Consider the following 17644-nt stretch of genomic DNA (forward strand, 5'->3'; position numbering starts at 1 on the left):
TTTGTCAGACAATAAAATACAAAAAAAACAGCACTTTCCCCACAATTCCTTGAGGCAAAGAACTTTTTCATAACGAATTCAAGGCTTTTTTTCAGTCCATAAAAAAAAATCCTTAATTATATTGTTATATTGTTGAAAGATTCATTTGGAAATTGTTACTGGTATGAGCATAGAGATGTAATTAAATTGTGGAGCCTCCACAATCTTAATGATTTTTCCTCATAAACTAAGATTAAACTCTTTCCATTTGTCAAAGTTTGCCTTCACTTTTTTGTAATAACGACTGTCTTAAAAAATCTGTCCAGGGACAGCAAATGAAAATCTAGCCTCTCTTAGTTTTACTGTTGATTGGTATAAAAATACATAACATACATAACACTATAGACATGTGGATGGAATACACAACAAACTACCACAACTATAATATGAAATGTAAATCTAGGATAACATACTCTAAACATTATACACAATCGTCTTGTCGATTGCAAATATCACGTTCATACATAAGTGGTCATAGATTGTTTAAAATCTAAAGAAAATGTCGAGACCTTTATTGTGAAGTTTGAGGTCAAAGCGCAACCGGAAGTGTACTTCCCCAACTCAACCTAATTCCCGTAGTCTCCGGCAGACATGGCGGGGACACCAGCGGTTTCCGAGCAAATCTCTCCCGTCAAATCGCCGCCCGCGTTTGTGCCCTTCGACTTCTCTCAGCCGCCGGCCATTGAAGGCTTCAACCCTCTGCCGAAAGCCAAAGATGAGACCTTCAAAGAGAAGTTCATGAGGAAAACGAAGGAGAACCCGTTCGTCCCAATAGGTGAGTTACACAAGCGGGGTCAGCTGCGGGAAGAAGTTACACAAGCAGCGCAGCTCGTCCGTTACTCTGTCGCGTGGTGAAGTCAGTGTTGTCCAAGCAGACGTGAACGTTTAAAGCTCAGCCGCACTCGAGCTCACTGCTTCAGCTCACACCGGAAATGCATTAGCCAGCGAACTCGCCAACAACAGGGCGAGTCGTCATCGGCGCTCATGGAGGACTCGCTTATATGAGATGGAGGAAGCCGGCTTGACATTGTCAGTACTTTGACCCTGCTTTCATCTGGAAACACGAGGAGTCGCTTTGCTCTTGGTACAATGATTTTAAAGATCATGCCAATCAACCAAAAACGTAATACATAAAAAAAAAAGAAGCATCCTTTGTGATGTAACGTTTGGGACTACATTATATAACCTCTGACAGTGACATATCTGGAAAAATAACTACTTGGTTAATCAATTGTATTTATATTCTTCAAACTAAACGGTACACTTATCGTGTGTCTAAAATATCATCAGAAACTAACGCAATTATAGGCATTGCCAATAGACTCGACTAGGATAAGCACTTGACCTCTGTTGATGCTCCACTGTCCAAGTGGCATCCTTATACACTTTCACATACACTTACAGTACACTTGTTTTAAAGTTCTGTTATGTTTTTGTGTGCACTTTATTTTTTATTCCAGTAAATGTAATATGTTTCTATTTCTTGCACTATGTTGACTGTTTCTGGTCTGTGTGCATCACCCGCCAAGACAAATTCCTGATTGTATGTAAAACATACCTGGTATGAACCGGATTCGGATTTATCTATATCAATGAGCTCAAAACAATCAATTGTCTGGATGTACGTAATGTATATGACATTAGATCCACCTTTTACCTTGTTCTCGGTTCAAGCCGACCTGTCCAGTACCTGGGCATTGTTCTGTTAGATGTTAAGGTGTGTGATTTTGCTTCTTTGTGCTTTCCAGGTTGTCTGGCAACAGCAGGAGCGCTGCTTTATGGACTCCGGGCCTTCAATCAAGGAAAAACCCGACAGTCTCAGCTGTCGATGAGGGGACGTATCTTTGCTCAAGGCTTCACTGTAGTTGCCCTTATTTTTGGCGTCTTCACCTCTGCCCGTAAACCCAAGCAATGAAGCGGGACCAGTCCTACACCTCTGCCACCGCCTATTCAACTTGGGACTGGACTGATTGTACTATCTGAATGAACTGTAACCATGTTTCCAACATAATGCTAATGCCAACACTATTTATTGTTTGAACATGTGGAATTGCACATGGTGATAAAATATTTCGCTCCAGGCTAAAACTGTGGATCGTCAAAGTAGAACGGCTCTTTACCAAACCTGCGAAGAGAGCTGAATTTTACTTTTATTATGCGACAACGGTATTGGAGTAAAATGCTAATAACCAAGTTATATGCTTCTTGCTCCGCTGGAATTTCTAATGTTCCCCGGGTATTGCAACATCTGGCTGATTAAAAGATGTAATCTGAAGCTGGTGTTCAGTGTGTATTCTCTACTTTTGATATGTGCTCTTCTTTTCTGGTGTTTATGGTCTGTTTTTGACAATAAGATGCTTAAAATTGAGCTTCAGTTTTACAGTAGCATGGACCTCAGCAATATGCATTCAAGAAGACCTAAGGAATCGGATGGATGTTTGCACCGGGCCACACAATATCTTAGCTCCTCCCACATCAACTGGACAAACCGGGATCATCTACAGAGCAGTTCGATGGCAACAATCTTATCTAGCAAACATGTCAGGACAAATTCATTTAGGTGATCATACTCTGCCGTTTTTATTTTCCAGTTCCCTTTTAACATTCACTTGTTTCTGTATTCATAATGTCCGGATAGGCAACATGTGAAACATTGTGCAGACATTACTGTTGAAATTGACACCTTAGTGATTACCGTTTAAAAAGAATCAAAACACATTGGTTTCACACAGAAATGCCGCATACAACTTCTGCAGAGAAATTCTGTGAAATCGCACAACTATAAATCACATTAACTCTGAAAATTTAGATCTTTGGTTGTGAATTGTTTTTATTTATTTGCTGAGATCTTATCTAATTGAAGAATAAATCCATTTAGCTGAATACTCAAACTGGAGTAAGAGCTACGTCAAAAAGGCCACAAGCTTATGCATTTAAAAGAGAAAAATATGCTCACAATGTCAAATATGGTAATTAGGAGTATAATACAACAAATGTGAACAAAGACTGTGTTGATAATTCTACATTGATGAGAGGCATAAGTGGTTACAATCTAACAAGCAATAGTGCTTACTGTTTGACATCGACCAAATTGCTAATTTAAAAAAAAACTATAAAATGTGCATCCAAATATATTGGCAGAGGCATGCAAGAAAACTGACCTAATAACAATCTATAAGATAAAAGGGAAGGAAAATGTTTAACTTACAAGAACAATATTTTCTTAAATAGAGCAGTGATAAAACTGACCAGCCAAAGGATGTCGTAACAATAGAGCAGTCCTTCATCTTCTCACAAGAGAGTGGGATTAAGTATATTATTTCAATATATTAGGCATCAAGAAAGAAGGGAAGTTTTCAAAGGTTATAAACATACCAGGAAATTTATGGAAAAGGGCATACAAACTCTTCTGATGCATTGTGAGGTTAAAACTCAAAGGCAATGTTTCTAGAACAAAATTCTCCCTGCGACCTCTAGCGAACTAGAGGCGTCTGTTTGAGAGAAATTAGGACAGAACGCATACGAGAAACATCCTTTGCCTGTTTGTTGGTTTTCGGATTAAAGTCACAAAGACGGGCTACTCTCTCCCATTCGGATCCTGGATTGTCGCTGTTGTCCTCTGTCAGGAAATCCTCCTCCGATGCTCTGCAGGTGGGAGGGAGACCGGGTAAAGATATGAATAAGCTGTAATCTGAGAGGGATTTCACAACAGCAAAACCATCTGAGCCAAACATGGTGCTTTGCCATAAAGTTCCATCACAGGAACAGCAACATGCTCAATAACTTCATGCGTTCGTTTATACCAATCATACACTTTGTTGGAGATACGTTTAATAATTATTATAACCTATAGCCAATACAACAATCAAATACAAAGGAAACAAAAGCCTTCGTAAAACAAGCAGGTAGTTTTAGAGTTTGGGCATGCATCAGGTAACTAGTTTCTAATTCCTAGGGTGGGTCACACGACATTAAAAAGCATAATAATTCTAAACCTACACGAAGCCTATAACATCAGAGTTAGGCTGTTTGTAGAAAGCCTTGTCAGCAATCCTAGTATGCAGGTAAGGCCAAGAAAGCAGGAAAAGAAGGAGAAAGGAGAAAAGTTTTAGTGTCAAAACAACAACAAGCAGAGAACAGTTAGGGCAGGCATTAGAAGGATTAAGCAAGCGACCAAGAAACAGTTCCATTGAGATGGAAATAAAAAGGTTGAAAGTGGACTGAGATTGAATGATATTTTTCTGCATTACTGTAGTACAAGTGCAAGTTTGGGATGGTGGGGAATTTCAGGCAACTCCAGACAGCTTTGGTGCTCGGCTATAATATTGATGAAAACTGCAATTTTCTCTCTGCTGTTTGCATTCCTTCGAGCTAGCCAGCTTCCTGTTTTGTTTTCAGGCATTCTAACTGGACACACTGGACTGATATCTCAAAGAGTTGTCTCTCAGTGCATTCACAGACACGGGGGAAGAAACTGGCCAAAACTAGAGCCACAGATGCAGAGTAATACCGTGCCAGACTTGGACAGAGTCTGTTGGGAAGCGTAAGAGAAGAACGGGGTTAGCTCGGTCAAGGAAAGGAAAGACTGCAATGTTTTTGTTAGCATGATGTACAACACTGGCTGCAACCAGACCAAAAAACATGTATTAGGTCGAAGAAAGACTTTCTTTAAATAAGCAATAAACACAATAAATTAGCAACACTATATATACTTATAAAAATATAACGGTTACACGACACAAATCATTCAAACATTTGATCCTTTGGTGCAGTCCAACACAAGTGCTTGCATTATCTATTAATAAATGAAAATAAATCAGTTTCCAAGATGTCTACAAGTCCACCTAATATGATAAAGTTATTTTTAATATAGTGTTCTGATGCTGCCACACAGTGCATCTAACTTGACATGCAGAGAAAACCCTGAATTTTGAATGGTTTCTATTAGGAGATATTGTAATCTGCCAACACGACACTTGAACTGTTCATCTGAATAAAATGTGTTGGTCTAGTGATTACAGCATGACGTCACAATGATAAACCAACTGGTCCTCCTATGAATATTAACGGGACAGACACCAACCTGTTGTTGACCTTGTTCTTCTCCATCTGCTCATTTTGATGTACATGCCAGTCCTCCAGCTCCTTTTTGGCCTTCTCTCTCCACTCCTCCTCTGCTGCCTTGGATGCTAAGTCTTGTTAGGGAGCAACAGCAGAGGACAACATATTCAGAGAGTCCTTGAATGGGGATATGTAGAGGAGAAACTGACGTAGTCACAAAGTCACGACTGTTTGCTGTCCTGGCTCCTCCATGGTGGAATGAACTTCCCATTGACATCAGGACCGCAGAAAGTCTCTACATCTTCCCCCGCAAACTTAAAAAACACATCTTTTTTAACTATACCTTGAATAAAGAAAGTAGCGCTTACTTGTAGCACTTTGTAGTTTTGCTTTCTTGAAGAAATTGTACTTTCTTGATTCTTGTTGTGCTGAGTTTGTATTCATGGTTGAATGGACTTGTTGTAAGTTGATTTGGATAAAAGTGTCAGCTCAAAAAAATGTAATTTACTATAATTAGGTCTAACTGTGACACTGTTAGATGTGCTGCATCATTCGTCTTACGTGTAAACTGCAATAAGCTGCGTAACAAACCGACAAAATCACTGTGACTCATTCCAGCAACAAAGGGCATTACACAGTAATTCCCCATCTTCGCTCACCTAATGCTTCAAGGCGCGTCCTCTGCTCCTCCCTCCACTTGCGTAAACTCTCTGGCTCTTGCCTCTGAATATCAACCTGGGCGATAGCTGCGTAGTTGTCTGTTGGGCCATTGGACTCCTTTTGGAGGACCTAAATAATTTACTCCATTATACAACGTAATCAAATACTAAGTAGGTGTATGTGAAGTACATCAAAACATGAAGAAATGTATATAAAAAAACCAAGGTAAACAGAATTTCTTGGTGTTTAGAATGAAACTAAACCACACATACACACACACAGAAAATAATTGAATATAGTCAGGCTGAAGATATATGTTGAGCTCACCTGAAATATATCCCCGTTCACGGTGGCTGGCTCATCTTCGAAACCGTCTGACATTGTTCAAAGAAAACAGACTTGTGTTATTATGGACTTCTCCTCTGGGTGAAGTTGTGATCGCTTCTACTGTGGTGGTGCATCTGAAGATAAACGTTGCAGCTCACTTTAGACTGCAGAAATGCAGCTGCACCTGTTTGGCCGCTAATGTGTTGTATGCAGCTTTGTCAGATAACAGGACAGGTTTTTCCGGTGTGAACAACGAACTAACGTTTGTTTGTTTTTTAGCCCAAACTTAGCTCAGTTTAACAGCTATGTAACGTTACTATACCTGCTTGGTCGTAATCAGTGTTAAGTTAGTTTTGACTTACGTCGGATGGACGTGCTGCTGAATCAACGTTTACTAACGTAACCTACGTTGTAGGTCAGTTAGCCATTCGTGGCTAACTTTCACATGATACATGAGCTGACAGTATCAACTAGTTACACTATTGTGCTCTCATAGGAATGAGTGATACTGTTACCTAACGTTAACTAACTTCACTAACGCTACCGGTTCATACCACGTAACGTCACCGGGATGGATGTGAGCTAGCTCTCGTTAGCTCGTTCGCTTGCTAGCCGAAGCTGACACTAGCTCAGTCTCAAACTTGCCGTAGCTGGACGGTGTCGGCTCCGGCTCCGGAGGAGAGGTCTGCTCTCCGTCTGCTTCTTCCAGCGCCCCAAACCCGTCCCCGTCGTTCTCTATCCCCGCTATCTCGCTCTCCTGTTGAGCCAGGAAAGCTGCGGCTGGGTCTTCTTCGGTCGGGTGTGCGCCGTTGTCAGCCATCTTTCACAAAAGTGTTTACAAGTTGAGCCGGCTTGGTAGGTTTAGCTAGCGAACGTCAAAGCCCCAAAATTAGGCCACCCGCTTTCCAGCGCCAATACAAACTAAATATTTGTATTTAAATATCACCTATTTAAAGGAACGTTAGACTACTGCAAGCAACCGGTCAAACAAAACAAATCGTCTATAATAAACCATCTAAGCTTCGACTTCAGGCTCTCACTGATGATTCATGATTCCTCCACTTGTCCAGCCAATGTGCTGATGGAGCAGGGCAGCACCCGAGGGTACCAGTCCCCAGGTGCTGCAGTTTGTCTCCATCTGCTGGCCATCCGCTGCATCGCATCGCTCGAGTCAGCCTGAGATCCATTTGATCAGAAGCTTTACAACAGCATCAGCGCCTCCACTTAAGAGGGATGTTTTGAATGTTGCTGTTACTTATACTAATATGCATTATAGAGCACATTAATACAGCTCAAAAGACACATTTGAGCAAGTACTGAAAGCTGAAAAAACTGTTACGGTACTTGTTAAAATACCACACAGAAACAGCATTGAAGAATACTATAAATCCATTACTTTAAATAAAAGGTAGCAATATAGTGTAAAAATGAATAAAAAAAACGTTATACATTTTTTGGGGTGGGTATCAGAAACAAATATACTCACGCTGAAAAACAAATTTTAACACACTGTCAATAATTCAATTATTTTTGGGAACCTTAAATACAACACCATGTTAGTATCTGACATGTTTGTGTTAATCTTTTACTTTTATCTGACATCTATAGTTCCTCTTACTTTGTAGATCCATATTGTGTATACGGAGAAATGCATACAGTACAATAGGCTTAAGAAATAGGATACATGATAAATATTACAAAATGTAATTGGATCCACCTCACCTCCACCAGCCTCGTTGCATAAATGGTGGGTGCCAGTTTCTAAAAAAAGGCATCCTTTATAAAAGGTTTAAGCTATAACTATGTTACTCTATTGCCTTGGGGCCAGTCCAGTACCACCATTACCAGCTGGTTGATATCATTTCAATAATAAATACATCATTTTCGAATAAGCATACGCAATTGGTAAGAACAACTTTAACTAGCTCAACATGTGTGATTAGCCTGGTCAGGAGTTGATTGCACACACCTGTGGCTGGGGCCACTAAAGATATTCTGTAAAAAAATAAATAAGAAGAATACTTATTGTTGAACAACTTGGTATTTCTTGCATTATTTTGCGCAATGTTGACTTTTCCTTTACTTCTTTTCTTTAAAAAAAAAAAAAAAAAAAAAGTCTGATTAAAAGTCCTCGTGATTGACATGGATTCGCCGTAGTTTTCACAGCCGAGATGTCTGCAGTGAAGCACGGCCTCCTCCGGTTCACAGCCCGAGTACGAAGCCAAGCAGCGGCCCATGTGACTTCTGACGTTTCAGGCGAGTCCTACTAAAAAGAATTTGAGGGAATGATCCTGCTGCTCACCAAAGGGATCCGCGGTGGCTTCCTGACGTCCGCTTTAAGGAAGTCCGAAAGTTAGCCTGCTTACCGATTGACTTTTTTTTAATCATTATTATCCGGTAGACCGACTCGTGATGTTTGGTGAACACAGCGAGGGACAAGAGGTGAGCTCATTATATTGTCCAAACATTTGAATGCATTCCTCCGTGTCTGTGAGAAGTTACTTTTCAAAAGCAACTTTCTTCCCCCCACAGTCTTTAAGTTCTTGTCCGGGCTCTGTCGCTCCCAGTTGTGCAGTTTATTTATGGCTTTGGCTTGCTGCTCTTTGTCTCCATCGGTCTGTGGCGGCGCAAACTACTTTGTTGGAGGCAGTTTTCGTATTTCTTCCTGCTAACTTGACTCCGGTTGTGAACGTGAAGGGTTTATTTCCAGGTCTGCACTGTGGTACGACCCGTCTTCAGTCTGTAACTAACCGACACACTGAACTCCTTTGAAAGTAAGCTATATAAACTCCTCTTTGTGCGGCCGGTGAAACATACGCGTCTAATTGCGTGTATTTGAGCTTCGTATAGCCTATACAGCACTCAAAAGTACAAGTTTCTATAGAAATATTACAGTGACACCATCGATTATAAATAGCAATACCATAAACAGGGACACGATACCCCTGATTGAATACCGCAGGCATTACCAGCATGTTTATTGGCGTGGGTTGTTGATTTCTCCTCTGGCTTAATATAGAGAGTGGTATTTATTTAACCGAAATGCATCCAGTTCCATCCCATTATTTTCCCTTGCTGTCTTTATTAGAATCTGCTCAAAACGACTAAATAATCAATTTGCGGTGTGCTGTTATGGCAGTTGAATCTAACCTCCATCACCTGTTGCTGCTATTTCCATTTACTGTTTCAAGCTGCCTGTCTCAGAATTGCTTTTTCTTGTCTCCTAGACTTCTCTGCTGGAGGTATAATGTGAGATCATTGTTTATGTAAACTATCAAGTGCATTGACAGACTTGCACAATAATTTAAACACAAACAATGGATTATAATCTAAACTCCTAAAAGTATATGCATTTAATTTGTAGGTTTTCTGGATATGTTGGTAGCTGGGCTGCTTTCTCTAGTATTCAGGACTAGGACCATACATACATTTTATTCTATGTTCTATGAGCCCTATGAGTTGTGAGCTTCTCTGTTGCTTTAAGATGTTAAAATATAATTGCTGGTCTGGCTGTGCTGTGCTCCATGCCTTCCTTGAGGAATGTTGAATTCCGCAAGCTTTGCTTCAGTTGTGGCCGTCTGCTGCTTCTCAAGTACACTTAAAAAACGTCCCTTGACTTTGATGTAGAGACTTTTGCCAAAATATAGGGTCTAGTTGACGTTACCTCTCTCCGTCCTCCTCTACCCCCCTCCTCTCTCGCTCTGTGACTCATGTGGGTGTTGGGCTGAAATAGTTTGGTGTAGTTTTACATTCCTTATATAGCCTCTAAGGAGGGCGGAAAGGCAAGGGCTTGCCTGTGTCACAGACAGCGGCGGGGGTAGGGTTTGCCAACAGAGAGAATCTGCTTGCCCTAGCTTACTGACTCTGAAGCAATCTCCCAGGTTTGGGCTATCGGCCAGCCCTTGAGGACAAGGTGGGTTTGCATGGTGGCATCTTGGAAAGCTGGCTGTGTGTCACAAAGAGCAATGACACCTGGTGGGGTCGGGGAGGGGCGGAGGAGGAGCGAGAGCGTGTTAGGGCTGCAGGTACAGAGGTCAGTGGTACAGCTGTAACTCGCAAGTGACATAGCCCAAGTTGCCTTTGGTTTCTAAAATTACCAGGTTATTCAGTGACTTGCTGTTCTATTTCAGTAACCGGCTCTGGTGAAGTTGTTTCACACTGCTTTTCGTGATTTAACAAATTATGTAAAATATTAAATGGCTGGACAAGTTTGTATGTTGTGGGCCCATGTTCCATTGTAGCTCACTTTTAAATGGTTGAATATTTAATTGAATACAATGAGTTGGCTGTACGGAAGATAACGGTTCAACGTTGCTGCGGTTTTAATTATCCAGTAGAACTTTGATGTTGTCTGTGGTCCTCATTTGCATTGTAGTATATTTTTTACATGCTGCATAGTCGGAGGCATCAACTTTGAGTCTGTATGTTGATTAATGTCGGGACATTGTGTCCCAGTGTCAAGTCTGGTGTTTTATTTTTTTTTTTTAACTATGCAAAAGTAAAATTGATTATTTCTACCAGAAGGCACATTTTTAATGTTGTTTTTTTTTTTTTTTTGTAACATGGTTCTTCTTAAAACTGAACTTTTCCAACATGTAACATGATCTACTCCAAAAGAAAACACCGTCCATGTATGTTTCTGTGAGGAATGTGTTTGTGTTGGAAAGAAATGCAGAAAACCAGCAATTAATCTGCTTGGATGAAGCAGAAAAATAAAGTTCCCAGGCTTTTTGAGTAATTAAAAAACTGTTTCCTCTTTTCTCTTCTCTCCAAGGCTATGAGCGTATACTCTGTAACCCTCAGCGGCCCAGCGCCGTGGGGCTTCAGGCTGCAGGGTGGCAAGGACTTCAGCATGCCACTCACTGTGTCAAGGGTAAGGAACTGCTTGTTTTTGGAGTCTGCTTGTACCTGCATCTGTGCACATTGATGACTTTACACTCTTCTTGAAGATTTCCATGGGAGGATCCTCCTGTAAAGTCAGTTATGCCCCTCCAAGGTTTGACAATTCTTTTGTTAGTGCTCAGCCGTCTTGGTCTCCACACAATGACCCCACCTGAGCGTATGCGTCTCTTCTTTTGAAAGTCCTGCATAGGAAATGATTTTGGTCTGCAGACATATATATGGTGTTCATTTTCATGTCACTCGCACTATTGTGATGTATATGTCCCAACCCAAATCCAGTTTGTCTTTACATGCAGTTTCTTTTTGACGAATAGTATTATTTGGTCATAGACACGCTGTTGTTTGTGACGCCGTGCATCGCACTCTCCATGTTAGGTCACCACCGCTGCACTGAATGCATTTTAAATACTCGATAAACTACTGTTGCCTCTGAAGAGAGCAGCAACCACTTTCCAGCCCTTATAAGTGCAGTCCTGCTTTGCCTGACAAACACACAGACTCACACTTACAGACACGCACGCATGCGCACACACAAAATGATTCCAACATTGCTGCCAGCTATTGCACACTCAGATCTAACATTCACTCCCTACTGACGTTATTACAGTGCGACCTTTAGAGGTTGCAACATTTGACTGATATATTTTTCTTAAATCATCAATTATGTTCAATATTTGCAGGTTCCTATTTTAGAGATGTTCAGGAGTTAATAGGAATATGTATATGGGTCAGGCCTCACACGGCTACTTACTCCACATAGTCTGTTAAACACTTTCAATTCTTTGTTGATGCCAGAAAGTCACATTTGTATGTAAATGAAAAGCCGCGAACAAATAATGCCCTATTTCATGTTTCTTCAATAAGTATTGCCTAAAGAGTCTACTGTGTGTCGTTACTCTCATCGCATTGAGGTGTGTGTGGAGTTGACGTAATCCTGTGGTGAGGCAAGGAGTTATCGCCAGCCTTGTCAGTACACGTCTTGCATCTGCTCTGCTCTCTGGCAGGCATCGCAGTCAGAAACACAATGTTCCCCTTGGATCCATGACAAGAAACATTTTCTTCTACCCATAAAAGACCAACTGGAGTTTAGACGACTTGCACAAAACAAAACAGAGATTTGTTTTGGTGGGATAAAGCAGTTGACTTGGAGTAATTTCAGTCCAGACTGGCAAGGCATACTGGAGGGTGAATGTAAGCGGGTGTGTCCGTAGTTCTATGAGAATAATCTTGACTATTAGCCAGTGCAGGGAGCCAGTCTTTCTGCAATCCATGTACATTACAAATGCAGATTCTTTTGTTTATTTATTTCCCTCACAGATATCGCTTACATTTTCTCTATTGCAAAGTCATTCATGGTCTGTCTCCATTAAAATGAATTTGACCAAGGTTTGTTTAAGCAGCTTGCTGTGAAATTGATAATGGCGCCTATTCTAAAAAAAAAACTAAAAAAAACACAAGCCAGTAAAGCTAAGATTGTAGCCTTAATGACTAGTCAGAGGCTAATGTCTTGTGGCTCGTTCTTCCAGACTACAGGGTACAGGAGTTATAACGATGTTACAGGTTTTCTCTGGTTTCTTCTGAGTGATTGTTGGCTCTCCTTACGCTTGTCATAAAATACTGGACAGTGAATCACACAGTTTTAGAGGATGAAAACTGCCCAACCAGGGGATGTAAACCTCAGATATATACAGTATCCCTTGGTAACAGGAAGAAAAGTCAGGCCTGCACTCACTTGGCTTGGAAACATTTAATGGGTGGTCTTTCTTTACTGATCGGTAGCAGATGAGATAAGAATCTCAACCCAGACAGTCGGTTAAAAGAGATTACACAATGAAGATGTTGAGTGACGGGACAAAAAGGCTCATTAAAGACGCTGTAAGGAAAAGAGATTGTGGAAAAGTGATAACTCCTGATAGATCAATGCGTTAAAGTGCTTTTTGTGAGGATTAGATGACGGTTAGGGCTGTTGAGACCCGATTCATTTATTGTTCATTTAGGTACTTTGAGTTTAGCCTTTCTGTGGCAGATTGTCGCATCATCAATAACTCCATGTTTAGTCATTCAGCTTCTTGTTGGACTGTAAATGGGGATTCTGATCTTTGTATTTATTTGAGAAGTTGTGTGTCTGTGACTGGTAACCGTGTGTGAGTGAGTTGATATATAGGTTTCCATGCTCTATAAATACTTGTTTCCTTCCTTTGTTCTTAGAGCCTGGAAAGCTATGTTTTCTCACCATTCCTGGAATATTTCTCGTATCCACCCCGTTGCTGCCAACAGACAATCCTCTTGTCTCCTTCGGTGTCTAATATGTCTTCTGCGCTCACTTTTCTCGTGCATATGACGGACTCCTCCAATCTCACTGCAATACATCTCCAGTGAGATCAGAGCGAAAGAAACCATGCCAAGACAAACTATTGAAATCCACTGTGAAAGGAAAGATAACAGTTTGACCTTCGCATAATATGAACACACCCATTTATCATCTGGAAAAATATGTACATAACTTATTTGCCTCGCTTGTAGTATTAATAACCCACTTTTTGTTTCGTTATTAAATGTGAAAAAAAACTTCAACACCGTCAAATCGGAAACAAGTGCTCTTAACCCTTCACCATCCCATTTAAAGAAAGACAAAATATGACAAAGCACTGTCTTTCTCTTTTGGTATATGACTAAAACGTCATTGTATCTCTTGCAGAGGTCGATATCACGGCTTTAGTCCCCGGTGTCGGTAAATATCCCAAAACACTGGATCTTTCATATTCCGTAATGCAGCTTGATGGTGCCTTCTTTGCAGCCTCCAAACCCAAGCTTAGATAATCCTTTAGCATTCTTGTTGAACGTTAAAGGATTGTCGCCTGACAGCTCATGTGACATGTGAAATGTCCAGTAGGCCCTACTATTGTTTTCGTTCTTTTTGTTTGATCCTGCCTTCAGAAACAGCCTACTGTGTCTTTGCCCTTTTTATACAAAACCCATATGCCAACTTTTCTTTTCTTGAATTTCTCTAGAACTCGAGGAGTTTTGAGGTCTACTTAAGTAAAATGATATCTCTTTCTTCACATGTGTGCCCCAACATCCTGTTTCAAAAGGAGAGGCTTAAACTTCAAAAAGCAAGATCTGATTGTAACGCTGTTTCACTGCGGTTTCAATTGTGTCTTCCCTAATTTAAGGCAGCATTAACTCCTCTGGGGAGTTTCTCTATATATCTGTCCCAGATATCGTGCCATCGCAATTCCATAAACATTATGATACCATAACCGAGCCTCCTGAGCACCATCTGGTTTCTGTAAAAAAATAACATGCCACAACGCTAAAATCAAATGTTCGGCGGAAATTGCAGATGATGTCAAGTCATCTCTCCGCTACCACAGCTGGATGTGTCAGTCTTTTATTCCCGTTTGTGTGTGTGTGTGTGTCTGGCTGGTAGAACATCTGTTTTTTTTATCACTTGTATACTCTTTAAACACCCCCCCTTTCTCATACACATACAATTTCTTGGAAGCGAGGCCTTGTTAGAGGGGTGGATTAATAATTCAGTACTTTTTGATTGCCCACGGGGAGGATTGGGGGGTATTTCTTGTCTCTAGGTGGATGTGAATGTCTTTATGTTGTGATCAGTGTAGCGGTGTTTTAAGGTGACTTAGTGATAGGTGTTCCACTGCAGTCGTTTAGTGGGACCACATACCTGCAAGTTTGGTTTTCCATTTCTCAGAGGGATATTTATGGCCTTGCATCAGCTGTGCTGTGTGAGTGATGTAAGGACAGACTGTCTTTCGACCCCCAAATAGCCGTGGAAAGAATAAAAGTTAGCTGGTGCAGAGTTACATGGTCAGTATTTCTACAGTTGTGTGTGTGTGTGTGTATATATAAACTTGAGCGAAGTTTAACCAAAAACAAGAGAAGCGAGCCTGGAGCGAGTGTGAGGCTCTTACTGACCAGGTCAAGGGAACCACTTCAAATGTTGTATTTTGAAACATTGGCTCATGCTTTGAAATTTGATAGCATACCAAAACAGTCCTGCTGCTGTGCTCTGCCAAAAGGTCTTGAAACAGACTACCAAACATAAGGCTAACCCTGTGTTTGCAAAGGCCTTCAGTTGCACAAACATCAATGCCATTGGTGCGAATTTAGCTCCAATCATATTTGCACAAAACACTTCATGACCGGATGAGTCTGCTTCTCGTTGTCGCTTGTGTCAGAGGAATTGGCCAAATCAAGAGCCATCTTTGTGGTATCGCTGCCCCATGACGTTATCATCCATCACGTTGGAGAATTACCTTCGGGAACATGTTTTCCACTGTCCTTCGTCATATTGACAAACTACTGGAGGGGTATAGGGTTTCCACCCCACCACCCCCTCTCCCCTTCCTCCCTCCCTCCCCCCACACTCTACCACCCCACCATTCGAAGGTCTGAGCACAGCAACTTTAACTTCTGCCTTCTCAAGTGAGAGAGCAGCTGCACACTGAACCTGAGCCAGGAGCACAGGTGTCTGTGTCCATCAGTAACTCATCTCACAGAGACACACAATCTGTATAACTCTTCTTTTTAACCTCTTTATCTCACCTTTTACATTTCAACCTCAGCTTTATTGGTAAATGTTCGTTGATACCATTTTAGAGAATGTTCAGATGGGTAAGTAATGAATGCAGAATAATGAAATGAGTAAGGAGTTGGGCCATCACAATCCTCCAGAGCAGCGTCAGTGCTCCTTGGTATAGAATACCCAAGTCTCTGAAAGTCTACTAACTCTGTTATATTCATCAGAACATTCTGTGACCCCTTGGGCTCTGTGTGAAAACATTTGCATTTCTAATTTATTCATGGTTTTCCTTTTTTTAGTTCTTCACCTGTCTGTAATTCCCATGGTATTTTTGTATAAATAGAATAACTTTGACTCTTTCCACAGAATCACATTCCCAACATACTTTAGGGTTTGCTTGCAATTACTTTAATTGCTCAATTTGATTCTCATAAAGAGCCTTTTTAAAGTGTTCTTTTTGAGAAGATGACAGAGAATGATGGCCTTTTCTGCTCACTTTCTACACTACAGGGGTGTATATTACTGCACTTGCTAGTAACATTTAAACACCTCTTTATTTTAACAGATTTTGTTCAAACTTAACAGCTCCGGCTACCTTGAGGCTCTGACCGTGTTTCTGTGGCTAAGGCTCATGTTTTTTTGTTGTTGTTAAACACTAATACAAGCATTGTTTCATTTTGTTATATAGAATATTTCTGCTCACGTTTTAAAATCCAGTATAGTAGTAAAGATAAGTCTGCGGCTCTCTATATGGAATCTTGGTGGTATTATGCTAGGCTGCAGCCCTTTTCAGAATATGTTGCCGATGTCATAGTATTTTTTTCTAAAGTGTACGCTGTTCCTGCTCTTTCAAGTCGTCCTAAACTGAAGACATTATTTCTTTCTTAACCCCTGTAATTGCATCCAGTGAGTGCAAATTAAAATGATGTTTAAACTTTGCTGTAAAATAAATGTAGCTTGTTTGCCCCTGTAGAATGCATTTCTTTACTTTTTAGCTTTTGATTCAAGGCAAGCTTTAACTTTGTTGTCTTGTGGGTAGCGGCGTTGTCTCAGCCTGTAGTCAGTATACAGAGCATATTACCTTCCTGCTCACACAAGTGTTTACGTTTAATGTTCGGAATCAAAGTGCCAAGTGTGATAGCTTAGCTGAACATGGCAGAAAACTATTGATTGAACCGCTGAGTCGTCTCAGCTTTTGATGAGCTAACATTTGCAGGAATCCATGACATCAGAGAGTAATCCTAATAGGTTTTTTTTTGTGCCAGAAATCCTGACACTCGCCTACTTATCTGATGCTAAACACTTTCTACTCCAGTTATCAGAGACTTTGACACAAGTCTCAAGTTTCATTAAGCCGCATGGGCAAGCTGACTAAGCCCTTACTAAACAGGATTTGGCATCTCTGCTCTGTATATTGGACTTCACTGTCTGCCATGTCCTCTAAAAGCACTGTGTACATGTAGCAAACCATTACTACCCTATAGACTGTCAAGTTCTTCCTGCTTGTAACAAGACTCCGGCCCTCTGCTCTGACTCTGTCTGGTTGACAGCATGAGCGCATGATGTCATTGTTTTGTCAGTGACTTACCTGTCTGTCTAAATGGGTTGTTCCAGTAACGGATATGACTATTTGTAGCATATGGACACTGTCTGCAGCTTTCTAGAGTTCCTTTCATAGGCACATCTGCAGCAAATCATGCGCTGATGACTGATGACATCGTGATGACCTAACTGCCTGTTCCCGATAGTGTTGAGTGAAATATCTTGGCTGGCTTGTCAGAGCCCAGACACACAGACTCCCTGAGCTGATTAAGTGCTGTTAACAGACATTGTAGCAAAGTTGACTGAACATGTTTAAATTTCCTGAATTTAGCTTTGAACTGCTGATAAGGTTATGGTAGATTGTGAAGTCAGACAATGGTATTTTAGTACTTTTATGTAAACGTTTTCTTTTTGAAACATGACCTACCGACTATGATAACAAAGAAAAAACTGCCTTCTTTGAACGTACACGTTGGGATACAAATAATGGAGGATTGTTAAGTTTTATAATATGTTTGTAGGAGCAGTAGCTGTATAATGTTATAGTTCCTACAGGTGCACTTCTGT

At 40.8% G+C, this 17644-nt stretch overlaps 3 protein-coding genes across 7 annotated transcripts in view; 2 read left to right on the forward strand and 1 right to left on the reverse strand.

Moving 5' to 3' along the window:
- Positions 1-610: 610 nt before the first annotated feature.
- On the forward strand, positions 611-2314 carry higd2a (HIG1 hypoxia inducible domain family, member 2A). Its single transcript, XM_068587109.1, has 2 exons — positions 611-814; positions 1788-2314. Exons 1-2 carry the CDS (start codon positions 631-633, stop codon positions 1952-1954), a joined length of 351 nt encoding a protein of 116 aa, XP_068443210.1. The 5' UTR covers positions 611-630; the 3' UTR covers positions 1955-2314.
- Positions 2315-2594: 280 nt separating this feature from the next.
- On the reverse strand, positions 2595-7208 carry cltb (clathrin, light chain B). Of its 3 annotated transcripts, none has more exons than XM_068587078.1 (6): positions 6733-7208; positions 6088-6134; positions 5760-5889; positions 5123-5234; positions 4039-4092; positions 2595-3684 (listed from the first exon to the last, which is right to left on the reverse strand). In XM_068587078.1, the coding sequence occupies exons 1-6, from the start codon at positions 6905-6907 to the stop codon at positions 3513-3515; spliced, it is 690 nt and encodes a 229-aa protein (XP_068443179.1). In that variant the 5' UTR covers positions 6908-7208; the 3' UTR covers positions 2595-3512. The 3 variants fall into 3 exon arrangements, with proteins under 3 accessions (XP_068443179.1, XP_068443187.1, XP_068443196.1); XM_068587086.1 differs by lacking the exon at positions 4039-4092 and adding an exon at positions 4550-4570; XM_068587095.1 differs by lacking the exon at positions 4039-4092 and having other exon boundaries at positions 6733-7203.
- A 1139-nt stretch (positions 7209-8347) lies between these two features.
- pdlim7 (PDZ and LIM domain 7) overlaps positions 8348-17644 on the forward strand; it is a 30136-nt gene continuing 20839 nt past the window's right edge. For 2 of the 3 annotated variants that reach the window (XM_068584768.1, XM_068584777.1), the window contains exons 1-2: positions 8370-8529; positions 10862-10960. In XM_068584768.1, coding sequence (XP_068440869.1) covers positions 8500-8529; positions 10862-10960 — 129 coding nt within the window. In that variant the 5' untranslated portion in view covers positions 8370-8499. Of the gene's footprint in view, positions 8530-10861; positions 10961-17644 lie in introns of all 3 variants that reach the window. The other variant, XM_068584786.1, reaches the window with a different exon arrangement.

Source organism: Clinocottus analis, unplaced genomic scaffold, assembly GCF_023055335.1.
Source record: "Clinocottus analis isolate CAN_PGR_092001 unplaced genomic scaffold, fCliAna1.0.p SCAF_10, whole genome shotgun sequence".
Taxonomy (NCBI): domain Eukaryota; kingdom Metazoa; phylum Chordata; class Actinopteri; order Perciformes; family Cottidae; genus Clinocottus; species Clinocottus analis.

Bases quoted from the DNA above. Each gene is read 5' to 3' on its own strand.
- higd2a (XM_068587109.1), top strand. From the start codon at position 631: ATGGCGGGGACACCAGCGGTTTCCGAGCAAATCTCTCCCGTCAAATCG. The intron at 815-1,787 runs GTGAGTTACACA...TGTGCTTTCCAG, and splicing joins GAACCCGTTCGTCCCAATAG to GTTGTCTGGCAACAGCAGGA.
- cltb (XM_068587078.1), bottom strand. From the start codon at position 6,907: ATGGCTGACAACGGCGCACACCCGACCGAAGAAGACCCAGCCGCAGCT. The intron at 6,135-6,732 runs GCAAGTTTGAGA...GAACAATGTCAG, and splicing joins GCCGACACCGTCCAGCTACG to ACGGTTTCGAAGATGAGCCA. The intron at 5,235-5,759 runs GTGAGCGAAGAT...CTCCCTAACAAG, and splicing joins GACGCGCCTTGAAGCATTAG to ACTTAGCATCCAAGGCAGCA.